This window comes from Typopeltis vanoorti, chromosome 4, assembly GCF_054136105.1.
Source record: "Typopeltis vanoorti isolate ZY-2024b chromosome 4, IOZ_Tvanoo_1.0, whole genome shotgun sequence".
In the NCBI taxonomy this organism is placed as follows: domain Eukaryota; kingdom Metazoa; phylum Arthropoda; class Arachnida; order Uropygi; family Thelyphonidae; genus Typopeltis; species Typopeltis vanoorti.
In genome coordinates this window covers 89,970,898-89,986,129 of record NC_143552.1, presented here as the reverse complement: position 1 = coordinate 89,986,129, position 15,232 = coordinate 89,970,898, and the positions used below count along the sequence as shown (strand labels likewise).

The window sequence follows — 15,232 nt, the reverse complement described above, 5'->3', positions numbered from 1 at the left end:
ATCAAATAAATACAGGAGAATTATTGCATAGGACAGTGGAGAATATGATAAAGAAGTCATCCCTGGAAACTGCACAAAGGTCACATGAGTAAAGAGGTAAAAAAAAAGTTTTTTTTTTTCTTGGCAGGTGGTGAATGAATTGCCGTATTCAGTGCTTCAACATCAAATGTGTTCAAGTCAAGGTATGATAGTTATTGTGGTCTTTGAATGTTTCACCTTCTGTAATGAGTCTTTGAACTCCTTGGAGGCTTAGAAGTAATACTAATACAAAATAACAGAAACATGTGGAGACAATGGAAGGTGGCATGAGTTATCTGCTTTCTATCACTATTTGGAGATGGTTAACTGAGAAGTTGAAAAAGATCTGAGAATTTTCAAACATTGTTTACAATTCTTTATTGTGAGACATGAAAAAAGATGACCATCGTGGATTCTTTTACCTGACAAGAGAGCAAATTTTCTTCCAGATAAGGCAAAAAGCTCTTGCAATCAATGTTGGGTGTGTGTGTGTATTTGGGGAGGGGAGAATGACTGGATGAACCTCATCTTTCTTCTCTGTTATGAGTGATAGATGTTCTTTTTTCTTATTTCAAAAATTCTAGACATCTGAACAGGGAATTCTGCAAACCCCAGGATATTTGTAGGAAGGTGTTATTTTCTTTCAGAGAGTGGAGAAGGCTAATGGTGATGTGAATAGATTTGTATGTCACGCTAATATCATGAGATTAGAGATGCTAAATCTCTAGATTCTGCTTGAGAACTTGCTGTTGCAAGCGATTGGAACTGAGTCTCAAGTGCACATCAAGATTTGGCTGCAGAGCTGGACTGGAGAATAGTATTCTGGGGCCAGTTTGACCTAGTAATTTGATCTAGTAGAGTAGAAGTTGCAGTTCTTCATTTATCTTTTCATAATTTTTTAGGAGATAAATAGGATGTGTTTTAACGGTATGAAGCATACCTATTTCTTTTTGTAAGGGATGACAGAGGTGGAGAGATAACAAATGGATGTAGCATCCAGCATAAGTGGGCTTGCAATAAACATCTACTAACATGAAACTATTTTCAGGAGTTTTAGAAATGAGGATGTCCAGAAAAAGCAGTCAGCCTTCTTTTTCCATTTTCAATGTCAATTTTATTTTTAGTGGAAAGAACTGAGTGAAGTGGGGAAACCGGTTCAGTAACTCAGCCATGCTATGTTATCAGATAATAAAGATGTCATTGACATATCTCTACCGGGTTTCTGAAAGCTTTGCTTGTTAACTTATATTTTACATTTGCTAGCCATATGTTAATATTTTTTTCACCTTGAAGAAGCCATAAATAATTAGTGATGAAAACAGTTGTGGTTTATTTTATATTTTTGTGTTTTAATAACCTAAGAAAACTCAGTTTTTTTTCAGTCATGAAGCCTTACTGGTCAAAAGTTCTCCCCCAAACATAAAACATTGTTTTCTTAACAGAGTTAAAAAAAACAAACAACAACAGCAAAAAACAGCAGGAATATTTCGTCCATGGTCTTCAGAAATAACACAGTGGAATGAAAAATAAAAACAATATAGAAATTTGAAACTGAATTGCTCTCCCTACACTTCTACCTTAGTCCTAAATTAATGGAGAATGATATCAGAAATTAACTTCACCACTACTTGTTAGTTCATCAATATGTATCAGCCAAATAATAAACATTATTATTATTTCGTGACAACTGCAAGGAGTCCAAGGACTCGTCGAGGGAGGACACCTACTTTACAATTCTCCATCACTCCATCCATAAACTACACTGAATCTCTACATCAATGCCATCTACTGTCCACCACCACTAGTATTTTTGTCTGTAAATTGAGTGTGTGTTCTGAAGGGCCAATTTGTCTGTATGCAGGATGAAAAACCAAAGTTTCCTGGAGGAAAAAACCCTGCTACCTCCATATGAGATCGCCTAACTCACTTTCAACTGAAAAAGCCCATATAAGGATTCCTCCCATCACAATGGGAATTGAACTTAGACCTTTTTTCCAATCGAAGGGCACAATACTGTTGTTCTTCCAGTTGCGCTATGGAGGCACTTAAAATAATTATTATTACATGACACTACCAGGGAGTCCCAAGACTCATCAAGGGAGGACACCTACTCCATAACTCTCTGTCTCCACCAACTACAAAGAACTGCAACTACCTTATCTACACCAATGCCATCTACCGCTGACCACCACCACCACCACTAGTATTTTCAGACCATCACGAACATCCATGTCCATGGCAGAATTCGAACCCACAGCCCTTTGGCTGGAGAGCGGATATGCTAACCACTCGGCCAACCCGGCTGGCATGATAGGATTTTGATATAATAGGATTCTTCCATTCCTCACACAAAGCTATTCCCATTGCTGATGCTGATGATGACTGTTGTGGTCTCGAGTGAATTCAGCATTCTAATTTGTTCCAAGGTTGTTTGATGGGTTGAGGTTTGGACTCTGAGCCAGCCACTCCAACATTTCAATGTTATCTTGTGGAAACCAGTCTTTGACACAGTGCAGTATGGTATGGAGCATTGTTGTGCTGAAACATGCAAGGATCACTGCTGAAGTATTTTCACAGCATCGAGAGCATGAAGTAGTCCAGGTAACCGCTGCTTATGTCTTTCGTAGATGGAAAGTTGATGATGCTACCATAGCAGGAAAATGCCCTGGCAGGCCCGCGCTTACTGACCAAGATCGACAAGCTGTGTCTTGAAATGTCCGAGCATTCCACATGCCATCAGCAGTCAACCTGGAAAATTGCAGGGACATCTGTGATCACTAGAACTGTCCACAGTCCACATAGCGTGTCTTAGGTTATCACCATGGCAGAGCTGCAGCAAACAATCTACACATCACTCCCCCCCCCCATTGCTAAGCGACATTTGGACTGTGTCTTTCACACCCTTCCTATAGATGATTAGAAAAGGGTTCTGTGAAGCGACAAATCACGCTTCCAAATGTTATACTCTGATGGTTGTGCTTGGATCTGGAGATTAACCGAGGAACAGTTCAGCAGGACAGCATCATTCCAACTGTCACGTGTGGCAGAGACTCAGTAATGGTATGGAGCTTGGTCCATTGGTGACGTGTCTTAAACCATGACATTTATATAATTAATTAATTAAAATCTCACATTACAATTACCTTCATTTTACAAGTCCAACCAATTTAACTATATTTTTAATGATTAGTTCCCTATATATTCTCAGACTGTAGTAGATTCAACATCGCACTAAATAATAGCAAAATCATCACCAGTACTACTACTATATCCTGCCAATTATATCTTAGCAGACACAACTACTCTGTGATTGTTAACAGTATTCCTTATTCCTATTTTCTCCTTCCTGTTCATCTGGATGATTCTATGTACAGTAGATTCTGGTTAATTGGAGTAGCCATTTTATTGGGACAAGTATGGGAAAAAAAAATAAAATGACAATATAACAAAAATTTGCTTAGAAACTATAACTCATTTTTAGGAATGTTAGTCAAGTAAGTAATATTTATTATCCTACTAGTTTCACCGATTTTTACTATCCGCATCTTCAGGGATACAATTGGTAAGCGATATGAAAGTAACAGACTAGGTTTTAACTGACAATTCTAATGCATACAAAATTAGTACTGTGCATGAGACAATATGCGTGTCGCGGGTACATGATTTATTTGTTGAGAGACATAATGTAATTGCCGTGAAAGTTTATTTCTTTGGTGTTTAATGATCTAATTAAAGTTTTCCAAATATCCAGTAGGATTAGACCTTGATTCTTATTTAGGTTTCCTGTTAAATGGGCGACTATAGCAGCTTCCTTGAAGGTTCTGGAATGGTAGTTCTCTTCTATATAGGGCATACGGCTCTTATCCCATTCAGTAAGATGGTTGGTCGTGGCAAAGTAGGAAGAAAGGCCTGAAATATCTTGTCTGTTGTTTCTAATATAGCCTACGTCCTCCTCCTGTCTCGTTTCGAAGCTTCTAGAAGTCTGACTAATGTAACTAACCACAGGAACAAGGTATATTGTATACTCCAGAGTACTTGTAGAATGGATGAGGATCTTTGGTGATCTTAAAAATTTCCGAATAGTGTTGACTGGCTTGAAGGTTACTCTAATATTGTGTGGTTTTAGAACGATGGCCAATTTTTTGGAAATGGTGCTGACAAATGGAATAGTTACAATGCTGAGGTATTGGGTGTCATCACATTGTCTTTGTGGTATATCCGAAAAGAGAATCTTGTTGATGAGTCTTTTAGGTTAACCACTTAAGGATAGCTCTCTGGATATTGTAGTTAATTCTTCTTGTAAGTCATCTTGGTCTTACGTAAAAAAACTCAGCTCACTTCAAAGCCAGCATAGAAAAATCTTACACTCAAACACACTGACATAATGGTCAGTTTTGATGTCTCCTCCTTATTCACAAATGTCCCACTGAAAGAATCCTTAGAGCTAATCCAAGCTAAATTTCCTTCCGATATCACAGCCCTATTTTAGTTCACAATGAACTCAGACTATTTTGTTTGTCAAGGAAAATTCTACAAACAAATAGAGGGACAGCTATGGTTCTCCACTCTCTCCACCATTGGCCAACTTTTATATGGAGACTTTTGAAGAGAAAGCCTTAAACTCTGCCCCACAAAAACCAACCATTTGGCTTTGCTATGTTGATGATGTTCGCTATTTGGCCACATGGCTCCTATGCACTCCTCTCCTTCTTAACACACACTTAAACAATCAACACCCCAGAATCAAATTCACCCTGGAAGAGGAAAAAAACAACTGCCTTCCTTTCTTAGACACACTAGTCACCCACCAGCCTGATGGAACCTTGGTTATCTCAGTCTATAGAAAACTTACCCATACAGGCAAATACATTCACCAACAATCCCCACCCTCTCACAACAATATGGAGTCATTAAGACACTACACAACAGGGCTAAACTTATTTGTTCAAATTGCAATGCCCTAACCACAGAACTAAACCACATTCTCAATACTTTCTCAGCCAATGACTATCCCCCCAAAAAATCCAAAAAAATATTGAAACCAATAAACCATTCTTTTTTGAATAGCTGGAAGTTATTTTTTTTGCGGGGGGGAAGGAAGAGTGGGGAGAAGTTGTTCCAAAGAATAGAAGTAGAAACAAGAAATAGTAGTGGAATGAAAGAGGACACAGAGAAATTGGTTTGGCAAGACTGAGATTTCCATGCTTGTAGAACAAGCATGGAAATCTCATAGGCATTCAGAGAGAAGGATTGACTTGGATCTGTGAAAGAGAGATCATTAACTGCATTGCTCTCTTCTGGCCAGCATCAACAATCTTAGAGAAGAGTTTGGTGTCACACCCTAATTGAGTCAGTTGTATTCCATGGTTGGGCAGAATTGGAATTTGTATGGAGTTAGCAGCTATAACGGTGTGAAGTCTTAAGTGGAAAAGTGCAGTTTTTGATGGCTGCAGAACCTATGGCTGAAATGTGTTTGCCAGGAAAGGTTGAAGATCATGATCATGTCATTCGAAGAAGAAGGGAAATCTGATCATGTTTACTTATCTGAGTATTTATTACTGAAGGTTAAGAAAAGTGATGAGGGATCTTGCTTATGAGAGGTCAGGCAGTTTTGATGGCCATTTTTGCCACCAAAGACTGAGTTTTGAAGTCTATGAAGTCTTCCTTACCCCCCATTGAAGTATAGCTAGGAGTGGTCATGATGGATCTTGGGGTTTATAACAGTTGGGCACTACGTTTGTCTAATTAAAAATAGGAATGTAGTGTATTGTCATCTGTGATATTATGAATAGCATATGAAGTTTGTGAGGTCATTTATTTATTTTTAATGTTGAGACCATACTTAGGCTGGTTGGTCAACCTACAGCACATTAATTAAAAAATGTTTTTTTTTTTGCATTTTTTTTAAATTATTTTTCAGTCTGAAGCCACACTCTACAGATTAAACATGGAACTTTTCAAGCCACTTTAAGTGTCCATTAAGTGGGGCAGTGGTCTCACACTGGGCGGGAGATGAAATTCATCTCACACCTCTAAAGACATTCAGTTCCATTCTCAAGATAGGAATTGAAGCCACAGCCTGTTGGTTGGAGAGCAGATACTCTATCTATTCAGTCGACCAGACTGGCAAAGGATTACACAGGAGGAAGAGAGTGGGTGAAAGTACAGAGCCCTGAGGTACTTCTGCATTTTTGAGGAAATGTGAGAACCATTCACTATGATTTGTAGTGAGATGGTGATCTAGTTGCAGAGGCTGGAGGACAGATCATACAATAACAGTATGTTAAGTAGGCCTCTGTGCCAAACCCTTTCAAATGTCCATAACAACAACATTGGTTTCTCCAAATTTTCCCATGGCTTGAGTCCAACGGTGGGTAGTGAAATCTAGCAGTTTGATTCTGCATTGATGGTTGAATTCATATTACTGGCCACTGATTATTTTGGTAGGTCTTCGGATGGTGCAGAATTGGCTAATGACCTTCTCCATAGTTTTTGAGGGAACAAAAGTAAGAGCAATTGAACGATAGTTCGTTGGTCGAATTTTATCACCTTGCTTTAGAATGGACTGGATGTGGGCCTGTTTCCATACTGTTAGTATAGATGCCAGTTGAATAATACTGTAGATTGAAGAAGTGATATAGGATGCGTGCTAGTTCTGGGGCACAGTTTAATAACACAGTAGGTGGAATACTATCACCAGATCCCTTCTTCATTTTCAGGTTATGTAGGATTCTTCAGATTTCTTTCTGGCAAAAGATCATGGATTCAGTTGTTCTTTGTAGTAAAATAGGAAAGGGGAAAGACTTTGCCCTTTGAATTGGAAGAGTTGATGCCAGTAACTTGGCCTTGTCTTTGGGTGATGACTATGGTACCATCAGGATGTGAGCATGGTGAAAACATAGGTGGACAAAAGTTGTGCCCAGTGCCCTTGGTAAACGACTAGAAAGCTCAACTGCCATTTGGACAGAAGGAGAGTTTGCAGCATTTAGCCATTTCAAAATCTGATGCAAATTTGTTAATGGTTCTTTTAGAACAGTTGTAAGCTGCAGTATAGGCAGATTGAGCAGCTGGAGTTTTGGTCTTGAGCCACTTGTTTTATGGGAAGTTTTTTTGGTACTGTGTTGGCACAATTTTTGAGAACCAAAGGTTGGATGGCAGCTGGGGATTTTAAGTGGAATGATGAATGAAGATCTTCATTTGTGTGAGAATGATTTCTGTTATTCAATCTGAGCAGATGTTTGTATCAGGAGAAACTGAAGCAGTAGTCAGACTATGGAAAGCAGAAGTCGTCCCATTTGGCACCCTTGTGGTGCTAGAGGACACGATACTGAGAATTGTTGGACGAAGGTTGTTCCGTGTAAAGGAGACTTGCATGAAGTTGTAGTCTGAAGTTACTTTAAAGAACTGTTATCCACAGTATATTTGGAAGGGGAGCTTGTCAAGAAGAGATGATGATTGGGGTAGGGGAGGATTGTCAGGTATTCTGGTAGGTAGGCTGATGATTTGTATTAGGTCATTGCTAATGGCATATATCTCAGCATCCCTTCCTGCTTTGTCAGTGGAACTAGAGAAGTAAAACCAAAATGAGTGATAAATGTTGAAGATCCTAAGAAGGATGACTTTACTATTAGGGCATTTTAGCTGCAAAATATCAAGGGGAGAGAAAGAAGTGAAAAGTTTAGAATATAGAAAAGTATAGAATATAGAGAGCAACAGTTAAAGAAAATGATTTTTCAGATATTTATTTCACCATTATTTTTATAATAAAAGTTTTATAATTTAACATATTTGCTTAATGGAAAAATGTTAAGTTGTACTAAATGTAGCACAGTGTCTATTCAGGTGTGGTCACTGCAAAAGGTTAGCTCCAACTTGGGATGAACTTGCTGAAAAGTATAATGTAGATCCAGAAAATCAAGAGGTCGTTATTGCCAAAGTAAGTTATATGAAAATTCTCTTGTGAAAATAATTATGCAAATAGCTTAATTGGGAAAGAAAAACAGTATTAAAACAATGGATAATAAAGAATATATTAGATTACTGTTTTTTTTTTTTTGTTTTTTTTTTAGTATTTGTTTGCTGTATATCTTGATTTTTGTCATATTGCTGAAAGACATATATTAAAGATAATGAATAAAGTTTTATAGGAAGGATCAATTCAATAAGCTTAGGACCTTGACATAGGATAATATGTAAGTTGCTGGTTTTTATGTTGATTTCATGATCTTCAGATCATTCAGTGGACATGAGATTGGAAACAAGAAGTGATTGTTACTTGGTTTTGAGAAAAATATTTCCTAAAGTCTGAAAAACAATCAAAATTGAGCACCCTTTCCTTCATGGTTACACAGTGATCAGAATTCATCATAAAAATTATGGAAACAACTACCGTGTTAGAGTAAAAGTTCAGTTTATTATAAACCAAAATAATCACTCGATATTTCGACCTTCACATTAAGGTCTTCATCTGGAGTATAAACACATATACAAAGAAACAAGCTACTCTACAGTCTACATGGTATGCTAAAGCTACATTGATTTGGTCAACCATTAAAACTATTCGCCTGATCTCTGGTGCAAAATAAATAAATAAACCTTACTATATCAACACTAGAGTACTGTTATTATTGTCTATTTGGTTACAAAAATAAATTAAGCTAGAGAGTAACATGTTTACACAACATTACTCATATAAGTATATATATATAAATTAAAACAAAACAGTATGGATGGTGCCAATAAAAGCTGAAATAATTGCTTCGAATCCTATAGGCAGGATTTACTGGAAAACTTGTAGAACTAAGTGGGCTGAATGTGTGCCTTCCAAATTTTTGGGATTTTTATGCTATCATTATTGTTAAGATTAGGATGGTTAATCAAAATTTCACAGGCTTCTTTAAATTTCCATTCATACTAAGTTTTTGTATGATGTAACGAACCTATATTTTTCCATTATATAAATCAATTGGATATTAGATCCAGCATTATTTCAAAATATGAAATAATGAAATAATGCTGGATCTAATATCCATTTGATTTATATAATTTTGCATCGCCAAACTAAAGCATTTTGGCCCTTATTTTAGTATATACTTTTTCAATTTGTTGTAGGATGTTAACAGCGTGATCTGAGAGGCCTGCTTCACCAAAATTGTTAAATTTAATGTGTTTTCATCAATATAAGGTAAGTTACAGGTGCAATAGATATGATAAACTCCAGGGTGAGCCAATGGGGGGGGGGGGCAAGGATCCTTAGAGGAATCGAATAAGCTTTTTAATTTTATTGGTGGTTTAAAAGTGGCATTAAGATTATCCTGGTGTAGAATTCTATTTTTTTTTTTTTTTCTGATAACCCTTTAGTGTATGGGATAGCTATGGTTTTACTGTAATCTCTATTGTATGTATTTTTTGATGTAATTTTATGAAGAACTTTGTTGATAGTATTTTTGCTATAGCCATTATTTATAAATATATTGCTAATAATTTTTAATTCTTGTTTAAGAGCTTGTTCATTAGAGCAAATTGTTATAGCTCTGTTTTTGAGGGTGTTAATGACTCCAAGTTTTTGCAAAGGGTGGTGATATGAGTTAGCATGTATATATTGGCTGGTATGTGTAGACTTCTGAGTACTCTTTTACCTTATTTTTTGTAGGTAAAAATTATTTTGCCACATGAAGTAACTGGAACATAGTACGTGGGCAAAGAAAGCCATAATATCAGGTGAAAATTTATTCTGTAAGAGAAGAATTGTGTCACTGATTGGGATATTTGTGAAAAGTGCATAAATGTCAGAACTGAATAATATATCATCTTCATCAAGTGTAATGTTTTTAATTTTGTTTATGAAGTGTTGTGTGTTCTTTATATAGGAGTGGGAATGACCTACCAATTCCTTGAGTGTAGACACTCATTTTTTGGCTAGGTAATAATGGGATGTCTATGCTCTCTACTATTGGCTGAAGTGGAATGCTATGTTTGTGTACCTTTGGGAACACCATATATTCTGGGAGAATGGACGTAATGGGATAATAGTTTTTTTTTTAAGTATCTGATGGCCAAGAAGTGACAGACATTAGTAGTTTCATAGTTTTTTTTTTCTTAATCCTGTTAGTCGGATTATAGTTCACAAGTTGATAAGTACTGTTATCGGAGACTGGTTGATTCATCTGATAAATATAAGTTGATCTGTTAAGAACGACTGTGGCATTACCTTTGTCTGATTTTGTTGCAGTTGTGTCTTGATTATCTTTTAATGACTTGACTGCTGCTAGTTCTGTTTTTGTAAGATTGCTACATAATGCTACATAAGTTTTGAATAAAAAGAAAGCCATATGTAGCAATCTTACAAACACAGAACTAGCAGTAGTCAAGGTTTTTTTTTTTTTTTTTTTTTTAAACAGAGGTCAGGCCAATAGTTTTAATGGTTGACCAAATCCATGTAACTTTAGCATACCATGTAGATTGTAGTGTCAGCTTGTTTCTTTGTATATGTGTATACTCCAGATGATGACCTTAACGTGAAGGTTGAAACGTCAGGTTTGGTTTACATTAAACTGAAGTTTTATTCTAATGTGGTGGTTGTTTCCTATTTATGATGAATCAAAATTGAGCAATTTTCAGATATATTCAAATAAGCAACACTAAAAATAAACGATACAAAAATAAGAAATCCATAATGAACAAAGAAAGAGAAGCAGCCTGTCAAAATAAGAAATTCCTTTAAATGTTCCTAGTTTGCTTTTAGTCCTAGCTGTCCTCTTGATGAATGTTGAGAAAAATGTCAGTTAGGTTTAAAAGTGGAATAAAAAAAAAAAAAGTCTTGGAGAAATTTGAAAAATATTAAAGTATGGAAAATATCATAAAGGTAACAATGTTTTGGAAACTACTGAGAAAGTTTCAACATCATTCTATGCTAGAGAATGATGTTGAAACTATAATTCTCTTTTTCCAGCTTTCCTTGCTTTATTTTTAATATTTATATTCTATCTCTACTACTCTCCATATCTTGAAAATTACCCTGACCTCTTCGACTCTTTATTCCTGAAGATTGATTTCTATAGTCTAGCTGCTCAACTCCCCATTGTCCACACCTCCAGCTGATTTCCCTTTTCCAATTCAACTCATCCATCTATGTGTAATTTCTGCTGTTAGTAATGATGTAATTATATGAAATTATTCATTTTATAAATTATGGATTTTACAACCGTGCTATAAATAACTTTATCTCGACGTTTCGATCTTCATATCAAGATCATCATCTGGAGCATACTCAATTATTCTATACAAGCTGCATTACGTTACAAACTAAGCTAGAGAAACAAAGATTTGATCACGTTATTCTACTGGCATGACCTCTAGGGAAAAAAAAAATTCATCAAGCTAGAATTTAAATAAACATTCTTTTTACATATAGTTTTCTCTCAGTAACAGTGATGTTCTATTTTTAGTATTACAATTGTTATTTTTGATTTTAAAAAATTATTTATAAATTACAACATGAATAAACATTCTTGCTTACATATTTCTTCCTTAACACTGATTATTGTTATTTCTGATTTAAGATCCTGGATTTTCTACAGTCCTGTTTATAGTTGTTCTTAGAGAGGAAGAATTCGTGGGACAAATATATGCCTTCCATGTGTATGGGATTTTTAGACCATCATTATTGTTCAGATTGGTGGTGGTTGATAACGATCTCACAGATTTCCTTAAATTTGCATTCATACCATGTTTTGGTGTGATGTAGACAACTAGTGCTTTTCCAGTCAATTCTATGTAGGGTATTCAGGGCATGATCACAAAGTATGATCACTTCACCATAATTATTATATTTAATGTGTCGTTTATGTTCTTTTTGTCTGATGGGAATTGTGCGTCCTGTTTCTCCAACATATATGGTATGTTACAAGTGCAATAGATACGGTATACTCCAGGGTGGGCCAGCATAGGGAGTGGGTCGTTGGATGAGTTGAGTAAGCTTTTTAATTTTGCAGGAGGTTTAAAGATGGCTTTGAGGTTATATTTTTGTAGTACTCTGTTTATTTTTTCTGATGTCCCTTTAATGTAGGGAATGGTTATAGTTTTATTGTAATCTGGTGTGTCTTTGTTTTTTATTGAGGTCTTGTAGAGAATTTTGTTAATAATGTTTTGGCTGTACCCATTTTTTTGGAAAGTATTGCTGATATCACTTTAAATTCATCTTTCAGTGCCTGTTCACTGGAGCAAATCTTCATAGCCCTGTTTTTTAGAGTATTGATGACACCTATTTTTGTGTTGGGTGGTGGTAGGAGTATATGTGTAAATATTGGACAGTATGTGTTGGTTCCTGGTAAACAGTGAAGGAAAGATTGCCCGTAGGAAGACGTGTGACAAGTGTATCTAGAAACACAAGTGTGTTCTGTTTTTCAATCTCAATAGTGAACTGTATGCATTTGTGTTGTTTGTTTAGGTGGCTAAGGAATGTGTCTAGTGTCTGGTGGCCATGAGGACAGATCGCGAAAACATCGTCAACGTATCTTAGCCAGACTTTGGGTTTTAAAGGGGAGGAACCTAAAGCAAGGTGTTCAAAATGTTCCATATAAAAGTTAGCAATAGGGGAGGATAATGGCAAGCCCATGGCTGTGCCTTCTTTTTGTAGGTAGAAAGTGTTTTGCCATATAAAATAACCAGAACGTAATACATGGGCAAAGAGTGCCGTGATATCTGGAGGGAATTTGTTCTGTAAAAGAAGGATCATGTCATTGATTGGGACATTCGTAAAGAGGGCAGAGACATCAAAACTGACTAATAAATCATCTTTTTCTAATGTAATGTCTTTGATGATGTTTATGAAGTGTTGTGTGTTTTTGATATAGGCGGGGAAATGACCTACCAACTCCTTGAGTGTTGCCGCTAATTTTTTGGCTAAGTGATAAGTCGGGCTATCTATCCCTTCGACAATAGGCCTTAGCGGTGGGTTTTCTTTGTGAATTTTAGGTAGACCGTAAATCCTCGGGGAACGAGGGTAGTGCAGAATTAGCTTTTTGACGGTATCTTCGGGCCATGTGGTAATTGACTTAAGTAGATTCTCTGTTTACTTTTTAATTCTATTGATGGGGTTGTAGTTAACTAATTGGTAAGTGTTATTGTCCGAGACGAGCAGATTCATTTTTTCCACATAAGTGGTTCGGTTTAAAATAACGGTGGCACTTTATCTGCTTTGGTGATTAAGATGTTTGGGTTTGACTTTAGTGATTTTATCGCTGTTATTTTGTGTTTAGTTAGGTTGCTTGTTATTGTTTTGTTATGATTTAAAATATTGGCGGTTTCTAAACGTATTTTTTCTGCTATGTTATTTGGGATGAATCTTAGGCCTCTTTCAATATTACAGATAAATTCAAGTTTGTTTATCAATTTACTATCAACTTTACTGACATAAGGGATGGAGCAAAAGTTTTTCATGTTCCCCGCTATCTTAAATGAAACTGTGAGTGGAGAAAGTTTATAAGCCAATTGCTCGCCCTGAGTAGGCTAGGAGATTAGTCCTCAGTGTTGTAGTTTAGGATGGCTTTAGGTCTTTTATGTTTGGAATAATCCATTGCGTCATAATCTGCAGCCAGTTGGATCAGTTTGTTAGGGTGCACAGATGCTTTTGAGAAGAATTTGATTGCTATAGTCTGCATGAAAGTGTAAATGTAGGGGACATCTGTGTCCCAGTGTAGTTGGACAGTTCTGATGAACTACGGGGAGCCCAGGATCATTCTGAGACATTTATTCGGGATATGTTATAATTTGAGAATATTAGTATTTGCAGTATGACTCCAGGCCGGTGAAGCTTAGATGAGTATTGGACAAACCATCAGTTTGTATATGAGAAGTTTGATTCTGGTGCTCAGCTTGCTGTTTCTGTTAATTAGCCGATAGAGCTGGGCTATGGTTTTTGATGTGTTTGCACAAAGAGTCTTGATATGGGAGCTGAAAGTCAGTTTTCTGTCTAATATTACTCCAAGATATTTGATTTCAGTTTTCCACGGGATTTTTGTGTTGAAAAGGAGGATATCTTCTTTAGGAAGCAAAGATTGACTAGAGAATAGGACGGCTACGCTCTTCAGAGGATTCACTTGGAGTCGCCATTTGGTGAAATATTGATCGATTAGCAGTAGATTTTCTTGATGAATAAGTGTGGCTTTAAAGATCTGGCCAGTATCACTGTATCATCTGCATATAGAGCTTTAATCGAAGATAATGGGTTGTGTGGTATATCACACAAGTATAAGGAAAATAGGATTGGTGCTAGTAAGGATCCTTGTGGAACTCCAGCCAAGATGCGTTTTTGTGTTGAAACTACTCCACAGATCTTGACTTGCATACGCCTATGATAGAGGTATGCCTTTATAAGATGAATGATTCCCATTGGTACACCAGATGATATGATAAATTTAGTTTAATCCTTTATCCAAGTGTGAGCAAACAAAGTTTGCGTCTGAAAGTATCTTCAGGACTGGGGTAAGGTGGTACAACACCAGGGCACTCCTTGCAAAGGTGGAGCAAGCTACCAACACTCCTATCTCAGTATCTCCCATAATGCAAAACACATCTCCTTGCGGATATGTCTAATGTTATGCATTAAGGGAAGGGTCACAACCCAGACTAGTTTTGACCTTTATTGAGGTCTCTTCAGTGGGAGCCAGGCCCAAGTGGAGATACCAGGCAGAAGCATTAGCAGGTCATCTCTACGTATAGGAGCTGCCAAATGGTGTGCCACCCTTTTTTTAATAAATTACTCTGGATTTAGAGAAAGATGTTGAAAGTTTATTTTTCACTTGGTTAGAGTATAATAAATTTAGTTTAATCCTTTATCCAAGTGTGAGCAAACAAAGTTTGCACCTGAAAGTATCTTCAGGACTGGGGTAAGGTAGTACAACACCAGGGCACTCCTTGCAAAGGTGGAGCAAGCTACCAACATTCCTATCTCAGTATCTCCCATAATGCAAACCACATCTCCTTGCGGATATGTCTAATGTTATGCATTAGTGCCCTGGTGTTGTACCACCTTACCCCAGTCCTGAAGATACTTTCAGGCGCAAACTTTGTTTGCTCACACTTGGATAAAGGATTAAACTAAATTTATTATACTCTAACCAAGTGAAAAATAAACTTTAAACATCTTTCTCTAAATCCAGAGTAATTTATTAAAAATGGGTGGCACACCATTTGGCAGCTCCTATAGGTAGAG

General features: G+C 36.6%; 1 protein-coding gene across 1 annotated transcript in view; it reads left to right on the top strand.

Annotated features, from left to right (window-relative positions):
* prtp (thioredoxin domain-containing protein pretaporter) overlaps positions 1-15,232 on the top strand; it is a 192,759-nt gene that overhangs the window by 32,075 nt on the left and 145,452 nt on the right. The window contains exon 2 of the mRNA XM_090391337.1: positions 7,861-7,954. Within this exon, the coding sequence (XP_090247463.1) occupies positions 7,861-7,954 (94 nt within the window). The remainder of the gene's footprint in view (positions 1-7,860; positions 7,955-15,232) is intronic.